At 35.6% G+C, this 19,370-nt stretch overlaps 2 protein-coding genes across 2 annotated transcripts; both read right to left on the bottom strand.

Annotated features, from left to right (window-relative positions):
- Positions 1–320: 320 nt before the first annotated feature.
- Positions 321–8,315, bottom strand: LOC131799398 (UDP-N-acetylhexosamine pyrophosphorylase). Its single transcript, XM_059117121.2, has 9 exons — positions 7,730–8,315; positions 6,290–6,653; positions 5,529–5,594; positions 4,461–4,594; positions 3,726–3,797; positions 3,337–3,405; positions 2,819–2,980; positions 2,363–2,414; positions 321–1,285 (listed from the first exon to the last, which is right to left on the bottom strand). Exons 1-9 carry the CDS (start codon positions 8,209–8,211, stop codon positions 1,169–1,171), a joined length of 1,518 nt encoding a protein of 505 aa, XP_058973104.1. The 5' UTR covers positions 8,212–8,315; the 3' UTR covers positions 321–1,168.
- Positions 8,316–8,394: 79 nt separating this feature from the next.
- Positions 8,395–18,082, bottom strand: LOC131799399 (UDP-N-acetylhexosamine pyrophosphorylase). The gene is made up of 9 exons (XM_059117122.2): positions 17,496–18,082; positions 15,029–15,377; positions 14,625–14,690; positions 13,805–13,932; positions 13,549–13,620; positions 12,974–13,042; positions 12,074–12,235; positions 11,482–11,533; positions 8,395–10,014 (listed from the first exon to the last, which is right to left on the bottom strand). Exons 1-9 carry the CDS (start codon positions 17,981–17,983, stop codon positions 9,895–9,897), a joined length of 1,506 nt encoding a protein of 501 aa, XP_058973105.2. The 5' UTR covers positions 17,984–18,082; the 3' UTR covers positions 8,395–9,894.
- Positions 18,083–19,370: the final 1,288 nt, after the last annotated feature.

A 19,370-nucleotide genomic window follows, 5' to 3' on the forward strand; every position in this document is an offset into this window, starting at 1 on the left:
TATCATGTAATGCATAAGAAAATTTTTCCCTTTGTAGCCATAGCCTTAAGAACCATGATTGCCAAAAAGAGACAATTCGTATACTGTGGTATACTAAAATCTTCTCGTTCGGGCGGAGCCATTCAAACCAGTCTCGCATCGCTTTGGCAAATGCAATTCTGATCAATAGCGAGTCTGCGCATGACATCTATGGCGGATAAAGTAAATTTAGCTTCTATTCATTTTCGTTGAAATACCATTCCTCAAATCGTTTCAGTCAAAAGGAAAATGACGAAAATCTTTTAATCACATTACAATTATATCCCTTTGCACAAAAATACTAAAAGCAGACGGAAAATGGTAGAACCTTCATTGTTCTGTAATGCTTCAGTTCTCACTCCACAATAATCATCCATGCAAATACTTCACGATTAAACTTTCAGTTGCTTAGTTCCCAGAACATAATGATTGATCAATATTGTTCATTTTTCAGATATCTCATCTACCTGCAATAGCAACATCATTGCTCTTACTTCAATCAAAAATACAGTTAACCAATACCTTAACGGCTTTCACACATTTTATGCGTCGGCAATTCCTCAAGTGCTCAATAAATTATCATCACAAATTATCACTCACGCGCAAGGAAAACAAATTGCTAAGTGCTTCAAAGACTTTTCAACCATAACACCCAAGAAGTTACTTCAAGAAGCATTTCTTGATATTTTGCTTCGGTCACCTTTAAACACTAGCCCACCGTGGTTCTGTAAGTGTCTGAAGTTATGATTTCGGCCTATAAAAATGATTATCTTAAATCTTAAATGGTTATCTACCAGACGATTGGGAAGATTATGTGGAAACACAGTATGGACTACTACTGACCCGTGGGACCATCGGGAAAATACTCGTCTCGATAGAACTCTTTACCTCTATCCGATCATCATGATCGTTCGGGTCGTAGTGCTAGTACTGTTGTGTTTTCTAATACTTCAGATCGCTTTGATTTTTTTGTTTTGATATGATTGGGAAATCTTATGAAACCACGCCTGAGAACTCACACAATCATGAAATGGCTTGATTTTAAAGTGGCCGCCTAGTGGCCGCTGATCAATTTGACTCAATTAACGAAGGAAATAGGAGCAAACGTCGTAGGTTGTCGGATGATTTAGCGACAATTTTGAAAACAATCTCAGCCTTCTCTACTTTTCTTGGGCGCTGGTTCTTCTATTTTTTCTTCTTCATCTGCTGTGAGGTAAATTTCATCTGCGGCAGAAAATTCTTTGCCTTTAACTTTATTCTCTAACCCCTAGATACAAAGAAAACATAAAAAAAGATAAGCAGTGTGAAAAACTCTTACTTTGGTAACGGAACACAGGCCTATACTTTCCGAGAAAAAAAACCAAGGACACTAGATTATCTCCATACAATCAAACCTGTATGAAGCGGTCACCCTAGGAGACCGCTAAATACAGGTTGACCGTTTAATACCGGTTCCACAGAAGAGGGGTAATGTAGAAATGACCACTAATGTACAAAAACTTGCTAAAAAATACTTCCAACATTGATTTCGGGAGAGAAACATGGATTTAATTTTACTTCAAAGATTATTCGTGGTTTTATTTGAGTGGTTGCTCTTAAATGACCGTTAAACACAAGTGGAGGACAATACAAACAGGCCTTTGGGACTCATTCAATGGTGACCACGACTGCTCAATAGAGGTGTAAATAACTGATAAAGGGGACACAAATTCAAGACTTTGACAACCGACTGCTTAATACAGTGCTGCTTAATACAGGTTCGACTGTAGTTTCTAAACAATAACTGATACGAGGCATTCATATCCGCTTGTGACGCAGAATTTTAAATATGGTCGAGTTTACTTCGTTTTATGCGAGCAAACTATAAGCGCCATTTTTTTTTTTTTTGACGGTCAGATGTGTGGGAGTTGGAAACATACACATTTTTAAAATCTTTTCGGAGAATCTTCAAAACTTTGAAATTCCATTTAGATAGCTTTGACTCCTTTCAAAAAAAGGAGAAAAGGAGAAAAGATTAAGGGCTCGGTACTTCTAGTAGCACACTGATACATAGGTGGAATTTCCACCTTCAGTCTCTTGTGCATTCAGTAACAGGTGACCCAGTAACATTAACCCTTAACACCCTAACATCAGTAGGTATATTCTCCATACTGCTCTCCATACATTTCCCAAGGCACTGATAAGGAGAATTTGTTTCATAATCAAGAGTGTCTTTAAGCTGGTGATCATTTTCTTGGTTCTCCTGACCTTAATATGTGATTCAGAGGTGATATTGTAAGGAGAAATTAGATGCTAGTCACTCTTAGGGGTAAAAGGGTCAACACAAATAGCTGAATAAACTCACCTCTCCAGCATAGGAAAGAAGAGGAGAAATTTCACAGACTATAGATGTGGTCCTAGAACCAGAAAACAAAAGGTAAACTTATTGAATCTGGATGAAAAAAACAATGACAATTATTGCTCTATTGTGTTCTCACAAAAATTCCCTTTTTGGTAAGCATATCTGATATCAATCTGGATCAGGGCACTCGGTCTTTAGGGGAAAAATAAAAAAGCATGCAATGCGAGTCCCCCCCACCCACCCAATTTTCTGCCATCCTTCAATACTCCTGTGTGGAGTGTGGCATTATGAGAGTTGTGTATCATGTCCAAAAATACAACACAATGAGCCAATCAGGGCTCCAATCTGAAATTCTCAACTTCTAGTCAAGCAAGCTTACCATTAAGCCACTGTATAACTAAGAGCATGGTACAACTGAACATTTTACAACTGTTTACAAAAGAGCTCTCAAGGACTTACCCATTGGTGTCTTTAAACTTGGCACCAGCTTTGGTTAGATATCTACGATGCAAATTTGACAAGTCCCTGAGTGCTGTTTCTGGACTCTCCTTTGGTGAGCCCTTGGCATTTTTTAGAGGTGAAAATTCATCTTCTCTAGCAACTTCCAGAAGAGCAAGTTTCCTATAATTGTAATAAATCAAAAGATGAAAATGCCATGAATAAGACAATTGCACATCAGTTAATAACTACTATTGGTTCAACAGTGATATTTAATAGCTATCTAATAACAAATTATTACCCCATTCACTTCAAGATCTTCAAGGTATTAGTATTAATCTACTGGACAAGAGCTCTATCAAAAATGTTGCAATTCTTGTAATTTGACTGTGCATCTGAAATGAATTACCATCAATGATGATTGTTCCATAAGGAATCTACACACAGCAGTTCAAGAAAAATTAAAACATAATTTATAATTTTTTTTTCCTTTACCAATTTACGATGATAATAATATTGTAATTTGAAGGAAATCTTACTCTGTGAACTCAAAGACATCAAAGACAAACTTCTCCAGTTTAATTCCATTTGGTTCCACTGGTTTATTCCTGAAAATGACAATACAGAATTTAATAAAATGAAGCTCATCTTAAAATAACCCATTTTGTCTTCAAGCTACTCATGTATGTGCTCATATCTCAAGCTGAAATTCAAAAATTAATCTTGATACTTCTGATAATTTACTTCAAAATATTCTCTTCTTTCAAAGGACAGATATCAACATTCACTTTTATTTAGTTGCAACATTCTATTAATGAACTCAACAGAACACCACGAAATTTGTTCTGTATTTGGAAAAATGGTAACATTGTTGGTAACAAAACTGACCAGGTAAGTGAAAAATCTTTAAGTGAAAAATCTTTCTAACCTTTTTCCACTTCCATCAACAAATGGGATCTTCTTCTTAGCAATGTGAAACTTGAGTGATGGTTCATGCTCCCTGAGGTAAAAATGTGAAAAACCGAAAAAGGGACTACACATCATGTGCAAAGTTATCAACCATAGGAAGGTTGGACTGTAAAATATTTGGCTCTATGTTGCAGCACTGTGTTATGACCAAGAGTAACAAATTTTCCCATCCCACTCACCCCATGGCATGCAACCTTCATAAACTGATTTTTTTTTTATGTTTTTCATTTGAAGTCCACGTGGGGCTTTACATATCATAAGATAATAACCTTCTTTCTACTGCCTTTTCCGGAATTTCATGACCTGCATCATTAACTCAGTCTAAAGCAATGATTCATTATTTGACTCAATGATTACAAGAAATGATGATGCAACAACCCTAGTAACAAAATTTCTTAAATTCGGTTGAACATTTAGAACAAATGGAAACATTGACCAGATAACGTTCATCTCATTCTATAGAAGTGGCAAAAAAAAAATGACAACAACAACATCATGAGACACTTCTAAATTAAAAAATGCACAAGCAGGCAAATAAATTGTTATTGCTAATTACAAACTCACTCAAATGAAGATTCAATTTTCAATTGCAAATCTGTTAAAGTATTTATGCATTTATGCATCTATTAGAGGGCATAGTACATTTTTGTGAGTGTAGTACCTTTAGTTGAACTCCACTCATACTACCACTTACGTTACAATTTTCTCCAAGAAGTCCACAGTGAAGAAATGATTGCAAATGTTTCCATCTCGAAATAAGAGCCTATCATTGTTGTCTGGGTCTTTCATTTCCGCAATTTCTTTTGATATCTCACTGTATTCAGCAACCTGATCAAAAATTCTTATTCAATACTTAAAAAATCTCAATAACAGGCATTACTCTGTTGCCTGTTTTGATTTATAGATCAGGCTTTGAGAAATTAAAGCCATGACAAGGAATCAAACAACTTTCAGAAATTTGTGTCTTCCCAAGGCAAATTATACATAATTCATTTCAATTTGTAAAATAATATAATTTTTTAGCATTTATGATTTGACCTAAAAATTCTTTCTTCTTCTTCTTCTTTCGTTTTTTTTTTTTTTTTTAACAGTAATCTCTCAATCTGCCTGCCTCTCATTTCAGGGCCTCTGCCATTGGAACATGTATATATGTATGACTGCACATGGCTGGCCTCAAATAGCATCTGATCACACCACTAGTCAAGAGGAAATCATGACTTCTCAAAAAAATCACAGTTTGCATGAAAAGAAAACTATGAATTATGACTTCAGGCTTCATACCCTTTTTCACAAAGACTTTTCCATGGTCCTCTTTGAGGACAAGATCATTGAAAAACCTTATGGTGTTTTCATTTACACTTCATATGGTTGTTCAACATCATGCTGTCTATGAAATATAATGCGATTTTCCTTGTGTGAAACCTGGAGACAGAGAGAATTTGCTCTGAAAAAATTCCATTCTCATGAAATATTTGCAGAGGAAAACATAGGCATCAATGTTTGGTTTGTGTGCCATTACTCTCTACCAAAGGCCTGTTATTGAAAAATTCAGAATCTTTTATCAACCCTGAGATATACACTTGCAATATCCTTCCAAGTTTGGTTTAGTTTGGTTTGGTAGATAAAATTATAGTTGGGAAATTGATGATGACAAAAATTCTTGACAAACAGTTTGGATATTTGAAAAATATCTGATTTATTCCAAAACAATTTGGGATGAAAATTAGATTCCCATGTCAAGTTGACATGAAAAACAACTAACCTGATATTTGCCCTCACATTTCACAACAACTCCAACTCTCTCATCTGGAAGTGTTTTCTCGACAACCTGCAATAAATAAATAACAATCTGTCAAGGAAATCAACTCAGACAAAAACCCATTATTTAATAATTCATTTGACAATTCATTGCCTATTTTTATTACATATTAAGAAAAGAAGAGGACTTAAATGCATTTTTTAATTATGTATTTTGTTTACCAAAACTTTATCAAGTTATTTCACATATCTGTTAGCTTTTCAACAGGAACACTGACAGTCTGACTATAGGTAAGCATAATTTAAAAGGTATAAATAGTCTGCTTTAACAGGGAGGCTGTAATTGAAACTAGATGCATATCTACATGTACTCAGGCTCTTGTAAGGGTATATCATGGGTGGAGCCCTCAAGAGGAAAATTGTAGGAGTAAAATTGTATAACCCATAAAAGTGAAAAATACCATATGTACTGCATGTGAAAAACATTTGAACAGTATACATGTACATGAAAAATATCATTCCTTCCAAAGCTTATGTCCACATGCTCTTCTATTAGTTCCATGGACCCTTTAAGGAATCTTTGTGTCTTAAAAATAATCCTAAATTTTTTAACTTGAACTTTTTGAGGTATCTCTGCAATCTTTTGGAAAGTGTTTAGAAATCTTTGGATTTCTTCAGTGACAATCAAGTCCTACAAGCCTTTGGCCCAAAGCAAGTTGGCAAGAACATGAATAATTTCTTTACCAAGGTAATAAGAGCACCAACCTTAGCACCACATTCTGCTGACTTGTCAACACAAAATCCAACAAACACAGGATCTGCCATCTTAACAAGGATGTTGTCAACACAGTATACATGAAGATACTCTATTCCTCGCTTTCTCATTGTACCAATGGTAACATGGTCATCTACACCATCATCAATAAGGGCAGCATACAAACCACCGTTTCCTCCAGGGGCTCTGGCAACTTTACCACATTGATCAAGAATAATTTTTCCATCCATTGTTAGACAAGGAATGGTGTGCTGCTCAAAGAATAGCACATCATTTCTTTGCAGCCCAAAGTAATTGCGTTTTTCAAAAAACTTTTTTGTTTCTTCCATGGTGTGTTCACTTGTCATGATGTACCTATAGTGGTGTGACAATAAGCTGTCAATAAATTTCAAAGTTCTTTCAAAATAAAATCTTTAACATCTCCTTAGAGGGTGGCAAAGGGTTTGAATGTGACTTGGATATAGTTTAAAATTAATGTGACACATGAATATTAAAGAAAGGCACGTGTGCTGCATAAATTTTTTCTCAGTTCGTGGAAACCTAAAGATCACTCTAAACATTGTAGGAAGAGAGAATAGAGATGTTTAGTTTTCCTTTTCATAAATGTGATGCATTCATTTTTCTGAAATTTGTGTGAAACAGGATCAGGACCTCTGCTTTGCTACCCTCTTTTATTCTGGTAATTGATGGTCCAAACTATTCCTCCAATTTCAATTTTTCAGTTTTACTACAACTAAATTTAAAGGCAAATAATAAACAATATGGTTGTACACATCCAAAGACTTCCATCAGTATCTGCATAGAAATTCAATCATAATTTGCCAATGAAATACTAAACTCACAATCAGCAGCTTCTGCTTATGGCAAAACTTTAGCTGAGTAAGCAAGTTTGGAATTTCTGATAATAACAACTCGTAAGATTTCATTCCCTTGTCAGTGCACGCCACCCCTGCCAAATCCCCCACCCCTTTCCCCCATAGTAATACTGAGGGCTTCCATTCTAGTACTCTGGTTACAATACTCAAACACAGTGCTTAATGATTAATAGTCCCTACTTCAGAAACTGCCGACAGGATGGACTACAGTTTCCCTATTTTCGAAGGTTGTTCTCACATGACTCTCACAAAATTATTACATGCCTTACAATACCAACTTACTGATAACAACAACAAAATTATGACGCCTTGAGCGCTTTGTGAATTACCCAACAACTTCATTCATATTGATCTCGATATTTGTGTACCCACAATCGCATTTCTAGAAATTTTGAACGTTATTTGATTGTTGCAAATAAATTGCCAGCTTTAATGGCGAAGGGGTGGTATTCACCTAACATTGGGCTGACAGGAAATTAGTTTAAAAAATTAGCGAAAACGATTAACAGACAATGAACTATGCAATCATACAAAGGAATTAAAGTTGTGACTTACCAAGGAACTGTCGATTTCTTTCCGGTGAGTTCATAAGCCAGTTCTTGCACTTTTAAGATTCTCTGGGCCTGAAGTTGATACAATGTCTTCTGTGATGGTAACCCGACATTGTACATTCCCTTGGGATAAGAGACTCCCAGCCGCGTTCCTTGCCCTCCGGCGAGAAGCAGTACAGCGACTTTTCCTTCGCTTATCAACTGTAGACCTTTCTCTCTCCAACTGGTGACTTTGTTTTCATTTTTCGCTCCGATTACACTACCAACTATCTGTGGTGGAACTGGCTCCAATTTCTCATCTTTCTTGTCACTTGCTTCGGCTTCGCGCATGGTCTTCTCGAACCAGTGGTTAATTTTGGCGAAATCGATGTGCTTGAGATCTTTGTAAAAATTAGATTTCTCCTCATCGTTAAGTGAATCCCAATGCAGGAGCAAATGGTCTTGATTGTTCTCTTTAAGTTCACGTCTTAAGTTATCGATGTCCATTTCAGCGGAGATGATGCCCGTTCGAGAAAATTATTGATGAAACCGGCTAGATACCGGCTAAATCAGTCAATCGGGATTACGTGATGTCGGTAGAAGTGGCGTGATACATTTGTAGACAATAGACTGGGAACTAGGCGGATGGAAACCGCCCCTGGGGACCCATGAGTAAAAAATGCACGTAGCCTGGTTTGAAGCTTTAATCATTTCATTTAATGACATCAAAAGTCGATTTCAAAAGTCCATCTAACTTTAAAAAAATAACAATTCGATGTGCATTTTATGGATTACCAACATATTCATAGAATACTGAAACAAGTCCCAAAGTTAGATTTCTTCTATCTGAAGGTTTAGCATGCGAAAGAATGTTCTTGTTGTGTTCCTCTTTGGCCCTGATACCATCATAATTGAACTCTTTTCAATTGAGTGTCGTAAAATCAAAACCAAAGTTATCTTAACAGCCAATCAGAAGGAAGGAAAAGATCCTCAAGAGCCTATGAAAACTCAAGGAAAAAGAAAACCAACGAAACTAACTTGGGCGCGATAACACGTCCTGGTTGGTCTTAGTGTTGCGTCTGATTGGTTGAGAGAATGGTAAGAGTTTCCTAGACCAATCACAGGGCAAATTAGAACAAAATCAATGCAATCCCAATTTACTTTCGACATTCCAATGAAACTGCTCTTTCAATGACACTTATCTGACAGACACTATAATTCATTTTCAGAACTGCAAATTTTGGATCAGTTCTATCCGCTTTGCAAAAAAGTTTTATGAGAAATACAGTGCTTGTAAAAATCTGGCGCCAAAGTTAGATTTTCATCCATCTTAAGGTCAAGAATGTTTAGGCAAATTTTTGCAGTCCATATTTGTGAATATTTCTTTTAACTTAAAGAATATAGGATCAAAAATTTCCGTTTTTTTGAATAGAATTCCCAAACGTTTCCTACAATCAAGTGAGAAACTTTTCATACAACACCATACGTTAGTTAAAGTCAAGGCTATGCTCTTGAATTTGATTGGTTGACTTAGCGCTTCAAAAGTGTGAGTGCATTTTCACTCAACTTCTGGTGTGATATAATATTCCAAAACACCCGCCTCCAACCCTTCCCCCCAACCCTTTTTAAAAGGTGTGTTTCATATTTTCTATCTTAGATATAACAATAATGATGAAAATAACATAACTAATAGTGATAATAAAAATGACGATGACAATGCCTGATGATAATAATGACAATAACAATGGTTATGATAATGATAATGAAAATAACTACTGGTAATACCAGTAATGATAACGAAAATGATGATGACAACAAAACTGACAATGAGTGATACTGAAAACAATAATACCAATAATCATAATAAAAATGATTTGAATTACAGTACTGCTTCCTCCAAAATTGAATGTGCAGCATTTTATATTATAACATACCATCATTTTCCTAACTACAATAAAACCGTAGTATTATATATTATTAGAGTTCACTGGTAAGGAATGCTGAGAAAAATTAGAGATACCAACAAACAAGTTACTGTCGCTTATGTTGAAACCCACAGTGTACAACAATTAAATCTGTAAGGTTTCCTAACCAGTCAATTCTTACTGATAACCATTTTCAAATCTAATTAGAATTCCACACAAATTTTTGACAATTAAAATATTCCTATGACCAGCATTAATAATTTTTTCAACCCTCCTTGACTTTCTTTCGTGGTAGCTCTCCATCTTTTACTTCTTTATTCTCTGGTGTCAGATGAATAGTCTTTGTTGCTGAGAACTCCTTGCCTTTAACTACATCTTCCAATCCCTAAAAAAAAAAAGAAAACAAAATGAGACTGTCTTTCTATCATCAACAGTTACACCCAGTACACTAAGACTGGTTTATGCTGATATTATGTAGTCTGAAACTAAGACCAGTGTTCAACCCTAACTTTCTGGCTAAATTTGCCTTTTGGGCAAACGGTTTGTTTTTTATGCCAATTGTTTATTTTGGTTGCCCACTGACTAAAGATTAGTTGCCCATAAAAACTAAAAGGAGGCTTGTTAAATAAAACAATGTCAATTTTATAATGTAATACAGTTGACATGAAGTTTTGTCCACCAATGATGATAAAGTAAAAGCTATGACAAATTGTTATCTGATGATTTGGTGTTCACTAATCACTTATTAAGAAGTAACTTAGTAAATGGTTTGCAAATATTTAGGCCTTTTTGGCCATGTGGAAACTAGGTTCCATTGTAGGAGTATTCCTTTCACGCGCAGAAACATGGCATCTTTGGACATAGTATCTTTTATGGCTTTGGATATGTTTTGAGGTTTGTAGCTACATATACATATATCATATATGTATATAATATATATACATATGTTAAATGACAAAAAAGTAAGACAGCAATGAGATGTAAGGTTGGTTATATCTTTATCATGTTTATGGCCACTACATCATTTTACTAGTCACTTTTTCATTGCAAATTAGATTGTTCTGCAAAATATTAGTCCACCAGGCCAAGAAATGGGGTAAGCATTAGTGTCAAACACTGCAGACAATGCAAAAAATTTATCATACTCATATTGCTTAGAAAGGAAAATTTACTAAATGACTGTAAATATATACACTACTTAAGTAGTAGTGAAAATAAGGCCTAGAAAAAATTTAGGTCCATATGGGATTTGAAGCCATGACCTCTGTGATAGAGCACTGCACCACTATTACAGAGGTCATGGGTTCAAATCCCATATGGACCTAAATTTTTTTCAAGCCTTCTTTTCACTACTACTAAAGGTAGTGTTTATAGCTGCAAGGATGGCTTTCATATTTGAAAATTTACTACTTTCCAATTAGCCTTTACAATCAGTGGTTGTTTAATTTTACTACATATTGAAGTATAAATGGTATTTACAGTAATAAACTCAATTTTTTGTGTGGTACATACAGAGAAAATAATTCACCCCAGTGCTGGTGAAAATGGTGGATATCAACCTTGCTACTTTACCCCTTGATAAATATCCATCACTATTCACCTCTACTTTGGTGAATTAATGTCAATTATTGTGAGCATCAAAATTTTCATATTAAGTGATACTGTCTTTCTGTAACTTTTGTTAGCAATATGTATTTAGAAGGCATTGTGAAGGTTTTTGTCCTTGAAAAACCTATCCTCTTAGAAAAAGAAAAACAATTTGAACTGCAACATGAAGGAATATTATTTCCAGAAATGTAGAGGATTTCTTCTGTCCTATGACTGTAAATTGTTATTAGAATGTATTAGTTACCTCTCCAGCATAAGAGAGAAGGGGAGATATTTCACACAATGAAGGGCTGTCCCTGAAATGAAAAGAAAAGGAATTATTACACTAAAATCATACAAAAATAACATTAAGGGAAAACATACCCCTAAAAATTTCCATTCATGCAATCACTTGTAAAAAATAGTAAAATTTTGAGCAATTTTTAATACAGTATCTTCCATACAGCAATTCTACTTAGAAATATGATCCACTGATCTTGCTGATTAGATTGAAATCTCTGGTGGTACAGTGTACAGAAAAGATACTTAAAAACTGATTCACCTGCTGTTCAAGCTTATCATAACTTCTGTAGCAAGGAGCATTTAACACTTGGTCTCCTTTGCAGCAAGTGTTTACCTCATCACTAAATAGGTTAAGACTTTACACCAGGTTACGCAAAAAGAAAAATTGATAGTAGCAACCAAGCCTTCACAGGACTGTAATGCTTCACAATTCATTGATACAACTATCAATTCAAGTTCCTTAAAACTCTGCTTGTCATTTGGGTCAAGGACTTTATCAATAGCCAGCCACAGTCCTGATTTAGATAGGAAATGAGTACTATAGTTCTACTAACTTGGTGCTGTCAACAAATGTTCCCCCTGCTTTGATTATGTAGTTATGATGTAAATTCAGCAAGTCTCTGCAAGCTGTTTCTGGGCTGTCTGTTGCTGAACCTTTCTTATTTTTCAGAGGAGAAAATTCATCTTCCCTGGCAACCTCTAAGACTGCAAATTTTCTGCAAGAGAAATTTAATGGTCAAATTATCTAACTTTGAAATTCTTCACCCAGATAAAAATAGTACTTCATTTGAATTTAGCATAAATATTGACCAAACAAAAAATGAGACAATTATTGTTATTGGACATTTTCTGGGTGCTCCTAGTTTATTGGCAGATGCAACTGTACATAAGCAAACCAAAATAAATTGATTGGCTGACTTCATTGGAAAACTCTGATGCAATAGTTTAAAAACAGGAGAAATTAAAAAAAACCTTTCCTTATGCTTAGACTCCTAGTCCTGACACAAAGAGAGAAGGGGTCATATTTGACTGTACAATCATGTACATGTATTTTGAGTTAAATTCAAACAAAAGTCCTGTGAGACTCATAATGTCACTGATTTACCAAAAATACATGTAACCAATGTTACACATAAAGACCCTTCCAAGACTGTCCACTGCTTTTCTTGATAAGCCCACCCACAGTTCATTTTACAATGAATCTATAAAGTCAGTGAAGATGTGCAGCAAGTGAAGTGTTAAGTCAACTAGACTCTTATTAGAGAAAGCTTTCCTCTGTCCCTTTTAGTTCTGAACAGACATATTAAACTTAAGTTTCCACTGTGGAGAACTATCAGATGTAACAACTTGTATCATTTGAATATTTCATTAATAGTTAATAATTGAAGGGTGAAAATTGTCCTCACAGAAGGTAACTACATGTAGAAACCTTGATATTAGCAAAGTCAGCTTACTCAGTAAATTCAAAGACATCAAAAACAAACTTCTCCAGTTTTATTCCATTAGGTGCATCAGGCACAATCCTGAAATGAAAATTAAAGAACACATTAACGAGTTACATAATTATTAGTCTAGTACTGATCAATACTGAAAACACAGGAGCAAATTTGAAATGAAAAAATTCCCTGGACTAGAAGTCTGCAAGCAGCAAGGAAAAAAAAAAGAAAAACTAAGTTATTTATCAAAAGTAAAACTTTGTGACTTGTCCATTAATTCCAGAGTGTGGCTTATACAGGACACTGTTTTATTTTATTCCACAGTTCTGCCTCTTGCTTTCACTACTTTGTGGCCTTTATTATTTTATATGGGCAAAAAAAAAACAAAATTCTCTATATGAGGATGCTGTCCAGACTTGAGTCTGTTTTGAAGGCTTAACATCCTTTGCCAACACACTTACAAAACTTTTGAAGGTTTTGATAAAGAGAATGCAGAGACCTTTATATGATCCTTAAAGTATAACCAAGAGTGTACTCACCAATTACTAGTTCAAATTTATAATTATCATGGTCAGCAACATGCATGTACATACCGATTCCCACTGTCATCAACATAAGGAATTTTCTTCTTGGCAATGTGGTATTTTAGCGATGGCTCGAGCTCTCTAAATTTACAAAAATAAATCAAATTAATATAGAGAGAGATAAATGCCAGGGGTAAGATACATTTTCCTTAAAAATTACTCCTGACCCAAGAATTACTAATCAACGCTCAGTTTGTAAAGCCTTTTTTTCAATACGTTTAAAACACCATACAGTACATGTCTCAATTGAAAGTAAATCACTTACTTGACAATTTTTTCCAAAAAGTCTATGGTAAAGAAATGGTTGCAAATGTTTCCTTCACGAAAGGTAAGTTTTCCATCAGGGTTTCTTTTGTGCTGCAGTTCTTCAGAGATCTCACTGTACTCTGCAACCTAAAAAGTTTAATTTTAATAAAAGTAGAATTTCCATTCTGAGATTGCCTTCATCCCTATTGAAACTAAATTTTTCCAAAGATAGGAAATGTGATTGAGTGAAAAAGTATCAAATCATTCAACCCTTTCATTCCTAAGACAGGCTGATGAGCTACATGACTATTAATATTTCTCCATCCCACATTAATAAATTGTCAAGAAGAACAGTTAACATTTTACACCTGACCAACAGTATGCATACTCTTTATACTGTTCTCTACACATTTGCTAAGGCGCTGACAAGGAGAATTTGTTTAACAATCAATAGCTTCTTTAATTAGTGATTACTTCCTTAATTGTATGATTCAGTGATGATATTGTAAGGAGAAGTTAGATGGTGGTCACTCTTAGGGATCAAAGGGTTGGGATAATAAAGAGAAGTATCAACAGTGAGATGTTGCTTAATTTTACAGGAAACTCTCTGATCTAAATTTAAAATCAATGTGTAACAGGAAGAAAGGGGAGTTGAAGGCGAAAGTTTGAAAGTAAAAAAGGGTTAGATACTTGTACATTATATTGCTATTAGACAAAATTAGAGTGATGCATAGAGAATACAGCAGAATGATAAAAGAAAAAGTTTAAAAGCGCTAATCATACCTAGTAGGTATGACCTTTTTGGGACTAAGTTATTTCAAGAAAGACCATTCACTTACCTGATATTTTCCATCGCATTTGACCACCACTCCTACCCTCTCCTCTGGCCTTTTTTTCTCCACAACCTGCCAAAAGTTTTTGTGGAAAACATCACAAATGTATTACAGGAATATGTATCCACATAGATGTAATCAAAAGTAATCAAGTTATACTTTTGAAAACTACTCATAAGTTAAAATGTGCCAAATGTTTCACAAAGTTTCCCCAACCAAAACTGGAAAATGGCTGCTGTACAAATTGCTTTTGTGGTGTTTCAACAACAATGTATTTCTCATCCTTGTAAACCAAATTTTCTCACAATTATAACACCTTTCTGGTGTTATTTGATTAACACAATTAGAACTTATAGTATAAAAGTTCTGGAATGAGTGGAACGTTACATAATTTACCACAGGACACCAACCTTAGCACCACATTCTGCTGACTTGGCCATACAAAATCCAATAAAGACAGGATCGGCCATCTTGACCAGGATGTTATCAACACAATACACATGCACATACTCTATACCACATCCTCGCATCTTGTCAATAAGTTTCTTCTCATGAAGAGCTTCATACAAGCCACCATTTCCTCCAGGGGCTCTGGAAACTTTACCAGGCTGGTCAAGAATGATTTTACCTCCAAGGGTCAAACATGGAAGGGTGTGCTGCTCAAAGAAAATCACATCATCTTTTTGGAGTCCAAAATAATTGTGTTCCTGGAAGTACTCTTTTGTTTCATCCATTGTATGTTCACTGGTCATGATGTACCTGAAGTGTAGTGAACAAATCACAGAACTGAGTAAACTCCATTACTCTGACGACCTCATAAGTAGTACTTCTTACTGTCTGCTATACAAGTCTTATTATTTTGATTCAGGGAATTTGGTATTGAATCAACAGGTAATTGCCTTGTTGATAGTTTTCTTCATTCTCATTACTTGTCTGCTTGATAGTGTATTAATATTGTCAGAAGAAATTCTGTCTTAATAGTGACAAGGGTTAACAGGAAACTCTTGGGAGATGTGTTGCAACACTTAGACAACAACAAAAAATATGTATGTTTCAACTGGAGTCCTCTTGATTGATTCAATAAAATTAATCATCAAAGGTTATTCTTGGCCAAATTTTCAGAAAATATTATTTTCAAATTCAGCATATGGTTTTATAATTACCATTAATTCTTAAGGAACAAATAAATTTGGTGTATAGCATTTTGTTTTCAAGTCTTGAATGGTAAAATTTTTTAATGTGCATAACTGTTGTACTCAAACATTAATTTCAAAAAGTCAACATGTTTTTAATCTAGGCACATTCATTTTTTTCTTTAATCAAGGTACAAAACCAGTCAAGAGGTTTATTTATTTTATGACCTTCCCATTACTTTTCATTCCATGCATTGATAGCATATTTTGTTTCCCTGACAGCATCACAGAACCCTTCAACACAAGTTTGCTTTCCTTCTGTGTTTTTTCACAGCTTTTTCCTGTTGGCTTTGTTTCACATTAACAGAAGTAGTTGGAGGACAAATATTGATGCAGATGGGGGATATTGCATGACAACTGTCCCATGATTGATGAGAGTAGCCAATAAAATCAGGTGAAAATTGATGGGTGTGTTGTCAATTCTGTATAACCCCATACTTCATATTGAACAGAGTGCGATGTACTTGTAAAAGAGAAAACATTGCAAACCTGTTCACAATACATTACCTTCGGGACTGAGGATTAGAGTAGAAAGAGGTTATAAAGTCTAAACAAGTGTCGCAATTATTTTGGAACAAGAAGCGAGTGAGCTCATTTATGAAAACAGTCTCTCCCCCTTACCTCCCACAATAGGGTCCAAAGGTTCTAAACACTTCTGGTTTTTCGTGGAAACGACTTGTCTGAACAAACGTTGCAATTATTTTGGAACAAAAACAAATGAAAGTACCAATTAAAATCAACAAAGCTGTAAAATTTACATTTCCGTAGAATTCTAAATCGGTTTATTATGCATAGTAAAACCTTGATTTATTATTCATAAATTCATTGAACAGAGCGCAATGTACTTGTATAAGAGAAAACATTGCAAACCTGTTCACAATACATTACCTTCAGGACTGAGGATTTGTTTTAGAATAGAAAGAGGTTATAAAGAAATCTTTCCCAAAAGAGAAAAAATTAAAGAACCGAAATGGTCAGAAAACTTCACCCTGTAACATACATCCTGCGTCTTACATGAATACAGTCCCTCCCCCTTACCTCCCACAGTAGGGTCCAAAGGTTTTAAACACTTCTGGTTTTCGCGGAAACGACTTGTCTGAACAAGTATCGCAATTATTTTGGAACAAGAACAAATGAAAGTACCAATTAAAATCGACAAAGCTGTTTGATTAGCTGATGTAAAATTTACATTTCCATAGAATTCTAAATCGATTTATTATTCATAGTAAAACCTTGATTTATTATTCATAATAAAACCTTGCAAATTCATGGTTGGAACACTACATACGGAATTACGCTTAACGTATCAGCGGGTGAGCTCATTTTTCATTCCAAGAAAGGAAGAGGTTGAACGATCACACTGTTCTTTCCTTACTTTGGGAAGTTTTATCGAAGAGACTTTTCCGTTGCAATTGTTCGCAAAAGAAAGTACGGAAATTTACATTCTCAACTTGTTGTTATGGTCACGCACAGTTGCACCGAAACGTCGTTAGCGATGCTAGCGGAAAGGGAAAATTAGCTTCTTGCTTGAGAATTTTGTATGCATCGAAATATACACTTGTGAAAAGCTAAATTCTACGATGATTACATTTTATTAGCAGTAGAAAGAAATAAAAATGTGCGAGAGAAGTCAGCGCTTGTCTACCAAACTAAACGATTGAGGGCACAACTGAGGTTTACTTACCATGGAATCGTAGCTTTCTCTCGAGTGTGCTTATACGCCAGCTCCTGCAATTTCAAGATCCTCTCAGCTTGCAGTTGATAAAGGGTGCTCCCTGATGGTAAACCAACGTCGTACTTTCCTTTCGGATAATCAACTCCCAATCGAGTACCTTGACCACCAGCCAGAAGTAGTACAGCGACTTTACCTTCGCCTATTGCTTGCAGTCCTTTATTTCTCCAGTCGGTGACGTTGTCTTGGTTTTCTACTCCAATGACACTGCCAACCTGCTCTGGAGGAACTGGCTGCAATTCTTTGTCCTTCTTTTGCATAGTGTTTGCCTCGGCCATCGTCTTCTGGAACGCGAGATTAATCTTCGCGTACTTGATATTTCGAAGATCGTCGATTAACAACTGCTGTTGATCCATCGGTAGCTTATCTTTAAATTTCATCAAATGATCCTGACCATTTTCTTTCAAGTCTTTTTGTAACTTATCATATTCTTCCTCCATCTTAAGGACAATAAAAACTTCGCGATTGCACACAAACCTGCTCACGTTACCGCGCTCTCCACGGCTTCCTTTAAGTGAGGTCCTAAGTAAAGTTTAGAACAGTTGCGCCTCGACTGCAAGCTGTCTACGTGGAACTGAGCGCCCCTGGCTGAAATATGTCTGGGGAGGGGTGAGGAAGAATCGGCTTTTTTTTTTCACTTCCGGGGGCTCTACTGCCTTAAAAAAATAGAGAAGTATAAGATCAAGGCTAGACGCAAACTGTGTCAATGATGGACGCAACCTTCTGGCTCAAAATGGTTCTGCTGCACCGCGACCGCAAGCTGTCTACGTGGAACGGAGCACCCCTGGCCGAAATATGTCTAGGGAGGGGTGAGGAAGAATCGGCTTTTTCACTTCCGGGGGCTCTTCTGCCTTAAAAGAAAGAGAGAAGTACAAGACCAAGGCTAAGCGCAAACTGTCAATAATGAACGCAACCTTGTGGCTCAAAATGGTTTTGTTATATCTTAACACCAATTCAACATGTAAAATAGATTCAATGTTGTGGTTGCATCTGTTCAGTAATACATGTAGATCACATGGCGTCAAAATGTGGTAAGAACAGAGAAGTGGCAAAAGAGGTGCACCCAAGTGTGTCAGTAATGTGCTTATCTCATTTCCACGTCTTCCCCAATTTTCTTCTAAGCTCTCATGTCTAGTTATAAGTTCTCTGTGAATGCAACGCTATCGAAGGCGAAAGTTTAAACTATTTATTTCAAAATAAAAAATATTGAATACCTGATGCCAAGACAGTGAGCTGTTGTCGAATATTGATAAATAAACAATTCGTTCAATTTTCATGTCTGTAGGGATTTACGTTGATGAGTTACTCGCCAAAATGTCTGACATAGATTTATAGAAATTTATAGAAAGTTCATGAATTTACATTTCAACACATCAGTTTAGATTAAACAAGTGTGGTTTATCTAGTTAATTGAAGGCTACTTGAGCATTTAGAGAGCATTTTCAGCACCAAAAGTGATCTTTCAAAAGATATCTGCCCTCTTTACTGATCTTTACCGCAAGTAATGCGTGCTGTCTGACTCTTTCACGTATCGTGACCCCCTCGTCAGACTTAATAACTTTATTATTTATTTTACCCATCCGCTTAATTATTGAAAACATTGTTTCCTGCAATTTGTTAACCGAGCGATTTTCAGCTAATGAAAATTGGCGTACATTGGTGACTAACTGCACGTTTGACAATACGGTCGGGCTAAAAGGCGCTCTATTACCGCCGATTCTCAAAAGGAGTGGGCTGATGGTTAATACTTGCTTTCTTTTCCGTGATAAGTTCGCCACTACCAATATTTACATAGGCTAAGAGGGCAATTCTAGCGAAATCTGAACG

This window comes from Pocillopora verrucosa, chromosome 3, assembly GCF_036669915.1.
Source record: "Pocillopora verrucosa isolate sample1 chromosome 3, ASM3666991v2, whole genome shotgun sequence".
NCBI classification, from domain to species: Eukaryota; Metazoa; Cnidaria; class Anthozoa; order Scleractinia; family Pocilloporidae; genus Pocillopora; species Pocillopora verrucosa.

Excerpts from the sequence above, each read along its gene's own strand:
- LOC131799398 (XM_059117121.2), bottom strand. The coding sequence starts at position 8,211 with ATGGACATCGATAACTTAAGACGTGAACTTAAAGAGAACAATCAAGAC. Across the intron at positions 3,798-4,460 it reads TTCTTGGAGAAAATTGTAAC|GGAGCATGAACCATCACTCA; the intron begins GTAAGTGGTAGT and ends TTTTTACCTCAG. Across the intron at positions 2,415-2,818 it reads AAGTTTAAAGACACCAATGG|GACCACATCTATAGTCTGTG; the intron begins GTAAGTCCTTGA and ends TTCTGGTTCTAG.
- LOC131799399 (XM_059117122.2), bottom strand. The coding sequence starts at position 17,983 with ATGGAGGAAGAATATGATAAGTTACAAAAAGACTTGAAAGAAAATGGT. Across the intron at positions 13,621-13,804 it reads TTTTTGGAAAAAATTGTCAA|AGAGCTCGAGCCATCGCTAA; the intron begins GTAAGTGATTTA and ends TTGTAAATTTAG. Across the intron at positions 13,043-13,548 it reads GTTGATGACAGTGGGAATCG|GATTGTGCCTGATGCACCTA; the intron begins GTATGTACATGC and ends TTTTCATTTCAG.